Raw genomic sequence first — 12,002 nt, 5'->3', positions numbered from 1 at the left:
TTGCAGCAAGAAGATTGCTGATTCATGCCTCGACTGGATCAGTTGGCATTTTTGTGTGGAGTTTGCATGTTCTCCCTGTGTTCTTGTGTGTTTTCCGGGTGCTCCGGTTTCCCCCACAAGTTCAAAGACATGCGGTACAGAATTGTCTTTAGTGTATGTGTGTGAATGGAAACATACAGTATGCTGGATAAGTTGGCGGTTCATTCCGCTGTGGCGACAATAGATTAATAAAGGGACTAACTAGATAAACAATAGTAGTTTTTGCTTTAACAGGAAACAACAACAATTATAAAATGAACACTCTCAACAACAAATATAGAAAGATTTGACAGCTGAGTTATCATTGGAGGAATAACATTTATTTTATTGCATTAAAATTAGATAGATGAATAAGTGCAACAAAAACAACAATTATTTAATAATAAATAATGAACATATGAAAATTATTGTTGGTTGAATAATAATTATGTCTGCGTTAATGGGTGATTTGACAGTGGGCGACGTGGTGACGCAGTGGATAGCAGGTTCTCCTCACAATAAGAAGGTCACTGGTTCGAGCCTCGGCTGGGTCAGTTTGCATTTCCGTGTGGAGTTTGTATGTTCTCCCCGTGTTTGCTTGGGTTTCCTCCGGGTGCTCCGGTTTCCCCCTCAAGTCCAAAGACATGTGGTACAGGTGAATTGTATAGGCTAAATTGTCCGTAGTGTATGTATGTGTGTGAGTGAATGTTTTCCAGTGATGGCAGGAAGGGCATCCGCTGCGTATAAACATATTCTGGATAAATTGGCGGTTCGTTCTGCTGTTATGACTCCAGATTAATAAAGGGGCTAAGCTGAAAAGAAAATGAATGAATGAATAAATTATTTGACACTGGCAGACAGGGCCGTGCACAGACATTTTGAGGGGCAGGGGCCTAAACCAAAAAAAGGGGCACTAAGTGGGTGGGTTCTTGCTTATACAAACTTTAGATGTTGTAAAAATACAATTAAAAGAAAAAAAAAGTACACTGTAATAATTTCAGAACTATTTACCATTTTACATTTTATATTTACCTGTACCTTTAACAACAAAACTTTTTTTTTTTTGTCCTGAAAGATCTTTATAAGCTCATCTTCCATGTATGTGATTCACATTTACACATTGCGGATAATAACAGAAACTATTTACTGTTGGATGGACAATCTGAACATTTTCTGTCTCCATCACCTTTACTTTGCTGAGTTGACTCTGAGCCAGTTTCATCTTAGAATGAATAACAAAGCATTTACAATATTTAAATTATTTAAATGTCCATCTATCTTATATGACACTCTAGCATATCCCTTCCAGATTAACAGTCTTACCTGACTGATTTTAGCTCATGCTCAGTGATCTCTCCCTCACTTCTTGAAGCTGCTTCTGCCTCTTAATATTACTTAATATTAATATTAAACTTAATATTGCATTTTTTAAACTATTTATAGGCCTACTATTGACATGGTTTGAATCAAATGATTTGCTGTAGCCTGTGATTATAGTGATTATTATGGAAAATATAGGCCTACTTAATTAGACAAGCACAGCTAAATGTTCCATATGATGATTTACCTGCTGGAGCTTTGAATCCATGTTTTCAGTGTTAAACTACCTTTATTAGCCTTCCTTCGTTCTTTCTCTCTCTGTCTCTCTTCTTTTTTGTAAAGGCATTGTTTTTTGAGAATTTTTTTTGTCAACAAAGTGTTCCAACAACAGAAAAATGTTATTTATTTACAGGCTGAAAGGGGCACCTCAGCCAATGAGGGCAGAGGGGCAGTGGCTCTAGCCACCAGGCCACCCCCCTGTCCACGGCCCTGCTCTGCACATTACTGTGCATTCATGAAACATGACAAAAAGTCTTGGTCTGTTGTAAGTTTTTAGTTGTTAGGATCATACAAAATCATATTCTTCCCCTCAGATGCTGTGAAGTGATGGAGTCCAGATGCTACAGGCACAGAAAAAGATGCAGCAATGGAGGAACACAGCGAGCACCTTCCAGGAAGAGCTGGTGGATAGTAGAAATAAAGACTCTAAAATAAAATTTCACTTGTGTTGTCTATATTTCTGTGTTGTTGTTTTTTTATTTATTCTTCTTAGATGTGTCTGTTTAACAGTGATGTAAATCTGTTACTATATGCACAATAAATAGTTTGCTTAATTGTAACACTATTGCATCCTCAAATAATGTATTAATTGTGGTTTACAGGTGACTACAACGTCATAAAGTCATTCAGGTTTAAGTGGACCGGATTTGACTTTTCATTTTGGTACTACTTTTTAACCATGACGCGACGTGAATTGTTTAACAAAACGAGAAACAAAAAAGTGTCCAGCACCAAAAGCCTTCATAAATCAATACTTTTTAAATAGAGTTTTATATAATAAGTAAAATCCACTGATAATGATATTTTAGCGATTATATTTTATGTCAAAGAAGAATTTTACTAATTTACAAGAGAAGCATAAAAAGGGAAGGACATTATTCTAATTATTATTATTCAGATGATTTATTATTCAGATGTTATTATTATTTAGATATTATTATTTATTATTCAGATGGCCAATTTCTGACTAGTGAGGTTATTTGTGCCTACCAGTTTGTTATTTGTCCAATAAATCATAATACATTTTTTTCTTTCTCTTGTGGACTGATAATTTATGGATTATTTTAGCCCAACCCTTCATATTTCTTATTCAATCTTTTATGTTTAAAACACTAATGTCCACTTAATATTGACTGTGATAAACAACTTTAATACATGTTTATATGCTTTGGTAAAATATCACCTCACTGATGACAAATTTGTATTATTTATTTTTAAATTTTTTTTACTGAATTCAATAACAAAGATACAAAATCCAATTTTGCACAAAAACAATGATAATAAAAGATCAGGATAAATAACATAAACATATATATATATATATATATATATATATATATATATATATATATATATATATATATATATATATATATATATATATATATATATATATATATATATATATATATATATATATATATATAAATTTAATTAAAAGAGAAACTATTTTTTAAATTAACAATTAAACAGAGATACATAATTCAGATACAGCAAGAGGAAACAAGGACTTATGTATCTGTGATATTTCCAAAATATTTATCATAATAATCCAAGAATATATAATTTTCTTGTTATTAACTAGTCTAAGAGATTTAGCTAATAAAAACATCAATTTCAATCAAAAAATGTGAAAAAGAAGGCTGCGAATTGGAGAATTTTTGTTTGAAAAAATTAAAACATAAAATAAAATAAAATAAAATAAAATATTTTCCATACAAAATAAAAAAGTTAATAATGTTGTTCTCTTATATATCAGTTTTACCTTCATAGTAACAAATAATATCTTGAAGTTGTAAGTGTCTGGAAGAAGCAATCTCATGACGAATAAATAGAACGAGAAGAAGGCCGTTACGTCATAGCCGACAGAATTCATCAGAGTGACAAACGAACGAGTACAGTGAACAGTGATTTAATGACTTTAGCGACTTGTTTTGCGTCTCAAATGGAAAATAATAAGTCAACTTTGTTTTTTCATCGAGTTAAAAAGATCACGACTGACTTTGTCAACAATAATCATCAGAGTGACACGATGGCTTCTCCTACACCTTGTACCACGACGAGAAGCCCAACAGGTGAGATGAGAGTTTACAAAAACGGTGTATTCCCACCTATTATTTAATAAAAACTATAAAAAAATAATAATATATCGCCATATAACGAAGCTTAGACTTAAGAGGCAAATATTCAACCTCTCGTGATCGTAATGGTTTCGTGTATATTGTATATTTTCTGACTTTGGGATTGAGGCCTGCTGTCATTTTATGTATTGACATTCTGGCTTTAAAGTTTCTCCTTTCCACTCAACAGAAATTGTGCCTCGCTAACGTTACTGATAAAAACCATTCTAATATTACTTTAATTTAAACTTTATGTGTAGACCTACGCAGTAATTTTCTTAGTTTTTGATGGAGTGGAGGAATATTTGTTATATTTGAGCAAACTGAGTGAGAATATTATATTTAAGTCTTTTATTGGTTTAAGCAGGGATAAATTAATACAATTAAGGGAAAGTTGGTTTATATTCACACATTCTGACTTTCTTAAAAATATAATAACAGAAATATTGTTTTAAATTCTAAATGGGAAAATCATATTAACAGCCAAATTACTATCATTCTACAACATTGTTTACTGTCAATTAATTAGTTATAACGTTGATTTGAAGTCTTACTTACATGCTATTTCACACCCAATGTTCAAATTAGCATGGTAAACAACATGGAGACAGTTAAATTAACAAACATAAACCCAACTTTTCCTCCATAATAATAAATGTGTATAGCTCTGTTTCTTTAACTGAAGTTCTGGAGCCAGACTTCTCTTTTCATTTGGAATTCTAAGACTGATTGACTGTTAAATGTTTTAAGTTATAATTTACTCACAGATTTCTTAACTGAAGATCCAGAGCGCAAGAAATTGTTAACTTTGAGTTTGACGATTGCTAATGGAAAGCTGCAAAAATATGGATTTTGTTTCATTATTTTTTGTGGTGGAGAAGTGGTGCTTGATTGAAGAATGTCGATGTAGATGTGGCACCCACTGACAAAAAAATAAAAGGCTTCATAAATTTGATTAAACATTGTGATGGTGATTGTTAAATAGCTCAAACTATAACTATAATAAAATATTCTATAACTCAGAATTTTGAAAAATCAAAAAATTAGTTATTATAATAGTTTGCATTTCGTGTGAGCAGGAGTGAAATGTTTATTTTTGCAAAACAGTTGCTTCTAGGATTTTTCCTAATGTCTAAAATGGATGACTTATCGACTATTTGTTAGGTTGTATTTGTCATTTTACGTCATAGAAATGATTCGCAATTCCAATTAATTATTGTAGTTGTCAAACATTTTCTATTATAATTGTACATTTATTGTTGATGTTTCTTTTGTGGGATTGTCTTTTATATGTCTAATTTTTCGCAGTTTGTCTATTTTAAACTTGTGGTTAAAGAGTTTTCTAATGTTTCCCTGTTCATTTCCTTTACTTCAGAAAACCCAGAGAAAAGGAGAAAAGGGAAAAAAGTCTCTGCTTTCTTTAAGAGAGTATGGAAGGCTGCAAAGCGCCCTTTCCTTAGCTGTGACCAGAGCAGAGTGGTTCCCTTTGAACCACAGTCAGATAACGACTATTTCGAGCACCTGCCTGTTCCAGGTCCCTCCAGGACCGTCGCAGCACATGCAGACCCTGAGCCGGTGTTGCTGCCAGGCCAGGTCTGTGAAGAACCTCAGCTGTTGAGTGTTCCGGGCCCCTCCAGGATCAAGCAAACAGCAGATGTGCCGAATGCAGATCGGGCCCGTCCTGAGTCCTCAACGGCCCTCACAGGTCATGTTGACACTGAGCAGATGCGTCCGCCAGTCCAGGTCTGCGACAGTCTTGAGTCGTTGGCTGTTCCAGGACCATCCAGGATCCAGTCAACGACCATCGCAGATCATGTTGACCCTGAGCAGATGCGTCCGCCAGTCCAGGTCTGTGAAGATCCTCAGCCCTTGAGTGTTCCGGGCCCCTCCAGGATCAAGCAAACAGCAGATGTGCCGAATGCAGATCGGGCCCGTCCTGAGTCCTCAACGGCCCTCACAGGTCATGTTGACACTGAGCAGATGCGTCCGCCAGTCCAGGTCTGCGACAGTCTCGAGTCGTTGGCTGTTCCAGGACCATCCAGGATCAAGCCAACGGCCATCGCAGATCATGTTGACCATGAGCAGATGCGTCCGCCAGTCCAGGTCTGTGAAGATCCTCAGCCCTTGAGTGTTCCAGGCCCCTCCAATATTAAGAAAATGACGGATGCAGATTCGGTCAGTCCTGAGTCGCCTCCGTCTGTTCAAGACCCCTCTAAAATTGATGGGACTGATGGTGAGTCATCCTGAATTTGGTTCATTTTATTTTGCCATCTGTTATTTTTACTCTTTGTTGTTTTTAGTTTCTAAATCAGACAGTGTCATTTGTTGTACTGTTGGTTGTGTATTGATTATTACAGTGCTAAACATATATGAGTACACCCCCACAAATCTCTCATTTAAATACATATTTTCTATAGGATGCTTTACAATATTCTATATTCTAATATCTTTCCATTTCTAAAAATGTTCTGTGACTAAAATATTATTTTAATAAATAAATCTGTTTATTAAATCAGTTTTGTTCAAATGCATCAATATATATTACTATATATTACCCATATTCACTGAGAAATGGATAAATGTAAAGCATATATCAGGGGTAAAGTCTAGATCGGATATGCGGCCAGCCGAAAGTGCAATATGCACATTAATAAAGTAGCATTTTTTTTGACACTGTATAACAATAATTAATATTTTTACAGTACTGTGAGGGTTAGGTTTAGGGTTGGGGTGGGGGTAGGCGTTAAAAAAATTTTTATTGGGTAATTTAATAGATAACATAACTAATACTCGGTACAACTGCAGTTTTTACATTACTGTGACTGTTGGGTTTAGGGTTGGGGTGGGGGTAGACGTTAATAAAATACAACAAATGAGAAATTTAATAAATAATAGAAATAATTTGCGTTAACTTCCGGCAGCAAACGTATCCGCTCTAGCAACAACCCATATCAGGGGTGGCCAACCCTGTTCCTGGAGAGCCACCTTCCTGCAGATTTCAGTTGCAACCCATGTCAAACACACCTGCCTGTAATTATCACGTGGTGTTCAGGTCCTAATTAATTGGTTCAGGTGTGTTTAATATGGGGAGCAACTGAAATCTGCAGGAAGGTGGCTCTCCAGGAACAGGGTTGGCCACCCCTGGCATATATGAATGTTCTGAGCACTGTAGCTGCAGCTTTGTTCATGAAGATGTTTCTGTTTGTTTTCTTCATTTTAGAAAACCCCAAGAAAGGAAGGAAAGGGAAAAGAGTCTCTGCTTTCTTTAAGAGAGCATGGAAGGCTGCAAAGCTCCCTTTCCTGCATTTTACGCCACAGCCTGAGCCAGAGTCCGAGCCAGACCTTGAGTCAGTATGTCTACCAGGCCAGGGTCCTGAGGAGGCTTCTGGGCTCACTCGTGGTAAGTCATCATTCTGTAATTCATAATTAATATAGATTATTAATCACTTTACTCCTGCATTTCTGATAGAAGTTACTGCTTTTAGATCATTGAATTAGGTCCAGATTTAAAGGACAGGAGTCATATATTTGATCAGTTTCATACCAGACAATCCAAGTAAATCTCCTTGCTTTTTTCTGTTTTTCAGGACTCGATCTGACTCAGTTTGAAGTCGGAGACCTGATTGGAGAAGGAGCTTTTGGCCAGGTGTATGTGGCATCTCACAAACGCAGTAAAAGAGTAAAGGTAAAGAACTACTTTTTTAAAATTCAATCAACATTTTCCTCCTGATTAATAAATATAAATAATTTGTTGGCTTTAATTTAATTTGTTGTTGTTTTTCCGCAGGTTGCCCTGAAGTGCATGGTGAAGAGTCAACAGGACCGTTATCTGGACGTTGTAAGTTGATTAATTCACACAACAGTGAAAATGTGCTGAGCGTTTACTCATCCTTCACTTCTCCCGTACCTGTCTGGACCACTTTAAACTGAACTCAAAAGCAGATATGTTGGAAACAGGTAGCCACTGACCTCTATTGTAGAAAAAGAAAATACTTTTGAGGTCAATGCTTACTGGTTTTCAACTTTCTTCAAAATATCTTCTTTTGTGTTCAGCAGAGGAAATAAACCCAGAGACAAGTTATGAACACATGAATGTCGGGCTGTGGAATTAATTAAAATTCATTTAACATTAATGGAGGTTTTCCCAGAGATGGGTTGCGGCTGGAAGTGCATCCGCTGCGTAAAAACTTGCTGGATAAGTTGGCGGTTCATTCCACTGTGGCGACCCTGGATTAATAAAGGGACTAAGCTGACAAGAAAATGAATGAATGAATTATTGGAGGTTAAAATGATCATTGATTCATATCCCGGCCCCTTGTAAAGCAGTCTGCATTCATTTCTACACAAAGCTGGTAATCAGGGAAATCAAGTAGCGGGACTTTTGCAGCATGGGATGTGCTTGATTTATTCGAGTGTATACGAGTCATTCAGAAGTGCTAAAGAGCTCTTGTGCTGTTGTGTGCATGTGCTCAGCCTCAGAGACGGACAGAACACACACATGTAGAGTCCTCTTTTAGCTTAAACTGCATGACTGAATGCTCAAATGCAAGCAAAAATGTGTCACATAGTGAAGTTTGTGTTACTGTACTTTGTGCCATTCTGCTTTGGTAATGTCTTTGAAATCTGTTTTCTTTCTAGGATGGTCATTCAACACCTGTGCTTGCAGAAGTGGCAATGATGCTTAGGTTGATGAAAGCTCCGCGATGTCCAAACATCATCAGATTACACAACTGGCTTGAGATTGAGGACAACTGTGTTCTCATTCTGGAGTACGCAGAGTCATGCCAGACCTTGCTTCAGTACATCAAAGACACAGCGGACATTGAGGAAAACCAAGCACGCCAGTTAATGCGTCAGTTGATCCGAGCTATAATGTTCTGCACTGAGCGTGGAGTTTTCCATGGGGATATACACACAGCGAACATCCTGGTGACTCTACCCCGACTAGAGCTTAAATTGATCGACTTTGGATGTGCTCAGCCAATTACCCAAAAGCCTTTCAATAAAAGTGACTATCGAGGTGAGTTGGAATTTTGTGTTAGTTTCTTTGCTCACAGTATTGTCTCATGAAATGACTGAATTCTGGAAATGTCTCTCTTACAGGAGCTGGACATGGCATGCCACCTGAGGCTTTGAGGTGTCGTGTATTCCATGCTAACCCGGCATACGTCTGGACAATAGGCATTATGCTGTATGAAATAATGCATGGACGACTGGCCTTCAATAACAGACAGTCAATAATGTTTGGCGCAATTCAGATACACCCCAGGTTATCCACAGGTAAGCAGACACCTCTGAACAATCTCAGCCTCAGTGACAGAATCAAACATGTCAGTCATAAGTAAAATGGATTAAATATAATGCTTACAGGACCTGTAGATATTAAAGTCACTTAATTGTGGATGTTTTGTAACATTTGATGTTGTAAGATTTAAAGACGTTCATGAATGTTGAGTATGTAGACATATTTCACACTCTCTGTGACACTTTTCAGCATGCGTGGACCTGATTTCCCAGTGTTTGATCCGTAATCCAGCTAAACGGCTACAGTTACACCAGGTAGAAGAGCACTGCTGGTTCAATCCAACGACCCCAAATCCTGTGAAGCAGTTATACAAGAGGAGGTAGAGGAACACACAGAGTTTTATTTGACAGCCTTTCATATTACTGCTTAAATAACTTTGTCTTATTTCTGATTGTTTTTCTTCATTTTTAGAAAAAACTAAAGAAGTGAGGAGGAGGAGAGCACCATTTCCAGACATTCACAAGACTGTTAAAGTTATTAATTACTCCCTCATGTCATTCCAAACCCCTAAGACCTCACTTTTCTTCAGCGTCAGTTCATGACGTGTGTTGAAGAGAGCTCTGTCCTGCGCTGTATGTGTGTCGCACTGCTGACGTTTACCTCAGATGTGCCCACGCTTTGTTTAAATGAGAGGAAGTCGCGCAGGCCTCTGGGTTAAACATCAGCAGTGTGACACACATACAGTGCAGTACAGAACTTCTGAAGTCGTATTTCTGTTTTATTGTTTTTGTGTTTTTCTTTCTGCATGAAAGAAGTTTCACTTAAAAATGACAGCTGTTGCTCCAAACCCCTGACACCTTTCTTCATCTTCAGAAAACTAGTGAAAATATTTTAGATGAACCGCGAGAACTCTCTGATCCTCCATAAACCACAAGAATGAAGAAATGTTTAAATCCCAGAAAACTTCATCAAACCATGAGAGCTCTGTCCTACGCTGTATGTGTGTCGCACTGCTGATGTTTACCTCGGATGTGCCCACGCTTTGTTTAAATGAGAGGAAGTCGCGCAGGCCTCTGGGTTAAACGTCAGCAGTGCAACACACATACAGTGCACTGTGCTCTTATGAACGTGCGGTTTTAGGGTCAGAGAGCTCTCAGATTTAATTTAAAATGTTTTTATTTGTGTTTTCAATATGAAGTAAACATGAATTTGAACTAAGGACATGAGGCGAGTAATTAATGACAATAATGGTAATTAATGGTGCCTGGACTGCAGCTCTGCACAAGATGTTTGGCCAGAGGAGAAATGGTCGTGCCCAACTGAGCCTGGTTTCTCTCGAGGTTTTTTTCCTTCACTTTAGTCAATTGGTGAAGTTTTGTTCCTCGCCACTGTCGCCGCTGGCTTGCTTGGTTTGGGACTTGTGGAGCTGCGCATCGATGGATTTGCTCTTTAGCGTTTGGACTTTCAGCAGTGACAATCAAACCACACTGAAGTGAACTGAACTGAACTTCAACTCTGAAAACTGGACTGACACAGTTTCAATTTTCTTCTATGTTAAGCTGCTTTGACACAATCCACATTGTAAAAGCGCTGTAGAAATGAAGATGAATTGAACTGAATTAATGCTAAAACTCCATTAGGAAGTCCAGTGCTGTCACAGTTTTCTCCTCTAAAGTGTCATCAAAGATCTGCTCAACTATTTTCTACCTCATCAATGAATCTGGTGTTCTGTCACAAGGGAAAGGGATTGTTTTATAATTAAGTGTTCATAATTGTTTTATAATGAATTGCTTTTATATATTGTTAATAATTCAAATAAAATCATGTGAATCAAACTGAAGCTCTGCTCATCATTTCTGTGACTTTTCTAAATGACTTTTTACTCAATTAAATTATTTACTCAAGTGTGTCCTAACCTATGAGTTTTTTTCTTCTGTTGAACACTAAAGAAGATACTTTAAAGAAATCTGAAAATCTGTAACCACTGATGTCCATAGTAGGAAAGCAAATACAATGGAAGTTAATAGTTACAGGTTTCCTGCATTTTCCAAAATTTTGTGAAAAAAAATTCATTTTCCTTCTTTTGTGAAAAACAGAAGAATCTCATTGTAAGTCATTTTGGAAGGGCACTTTCTATCCAAGACTAAAAAGGGCATGTGCACTGCACAGGTTCAGCCCAATGTGTGCACGTGCCTGCTGGCAGATGCATTAGTATTGGAGGAATAACATTTATTTTTTGTCTTAAAAGAAAACTGATGACATGGCAAAGAGTTGTCTGTGGCAAGGATGCCTGGTATTTCTTTAAAAACTATTAGCTCATCATGGATATGTGCAATAACGAAGATAAAAGATATGCTGTTGTGAATTTTGTTCACTTTATCCTATGTGTGAAAGTCCAATGTATCTACCTTTGTTAAAAGTGTTCTTGTAAAAAGTTAAATGCAGAGCTAAACTTATTTATTTATTATAGTAATTTCTATGTATTGTATTTGTTTTTGTATAAATATTTTTTTCTTTTCTCTTCTTGTTATTGGCTCTGACTTGTTTTCTTTTTTGTGTAATTATTTAGCATTCTTTGGCAGGGGTGTGTAAATAGAAAATGGCTGCTATTGTCATCTATAACAATATATGCTAGATTATTTTCACCTGTTTAATAAAAGAAAATTGAAAAAATAAAACAGATGGAGTTTAATACAGATGACAACAACTGCAACAATAATATAAAATAATGAAAATTATTGCTGGATAAATATGAATTGTTTTTGACTCGTGTAGGCACCTATTACTAGACTGTAAAAGTAAGGCTGTTTTTTAAAATGAATATACATTTTTCATTTAAATATTTATGAAATATTTTACAAATTAAGTCAGTGAGCTCCAGATGTTGCTGTAAACAAATAATACAGAAAACTTTCTACAATGGTTCTACATTTGAAAGGGTGAGATTTTTTGCGCACTCTAGTGTAAAAAATGAGGAATAACATCAGAAAACATCTGACTGCCTGCTGAGAGCCTGAGAT

At 36.5% G+C, this 12,002-nt stretch overlaps 1 protein-coding gene across 1 annotated transcript; it reads left to right on the top strand.

The window, feature by feature from the left end:
• The first annotated feature begins 3,494 nt into the window (after positions 1-3,494).
• Positions 3,495-11,660, top strand: LOC100150106 (uncharacterized). Its single transcript, XM_001920449.8, has 9 exons — positions 3,495-3,692; positions 5,113-5,970; positions 6,958-7,137; positions 7,325-7,422; positions 7,525-7,575; positions 8,376-8,757; positions 8,841-9,017; positions 9,232-9,361; positions 9,454-11,660. Exons 1-9 carry the CDS (start codon positions 3,533-3,535, stop codon positions 9,461-9,463), a joined length of 2,046 nt encoding a protein of 681 aa, XP_001920484.9. The 5' UTR covers positions 3,495-3,532; the 3' UTR covers positions 9,464-11,660.
• The last annotated feature ends 342 nt before the right edge of the window (positions 11,661-12,002 follow it).

The sequence above is a fragment of the Danio rerio genome, chromosome 3 (genome assembly GCF_049306965.1).
Source record: "Danio rerio strain Tuebingen ecotype United States chromosome 3, GRCz12tu, whole genome shotgun sequence".
Lineage (NCBI taxonomy): Eukaryota > Metazoa > Chordata > Actinopteri > Cypriniformes > Danionidae > Danio > Danio rerio.
The sequence above is the reverse complement of the archived record's forward strand: the minus strand, read 5'-3'. Positions and strand labels throughout refer to the sequence as shown.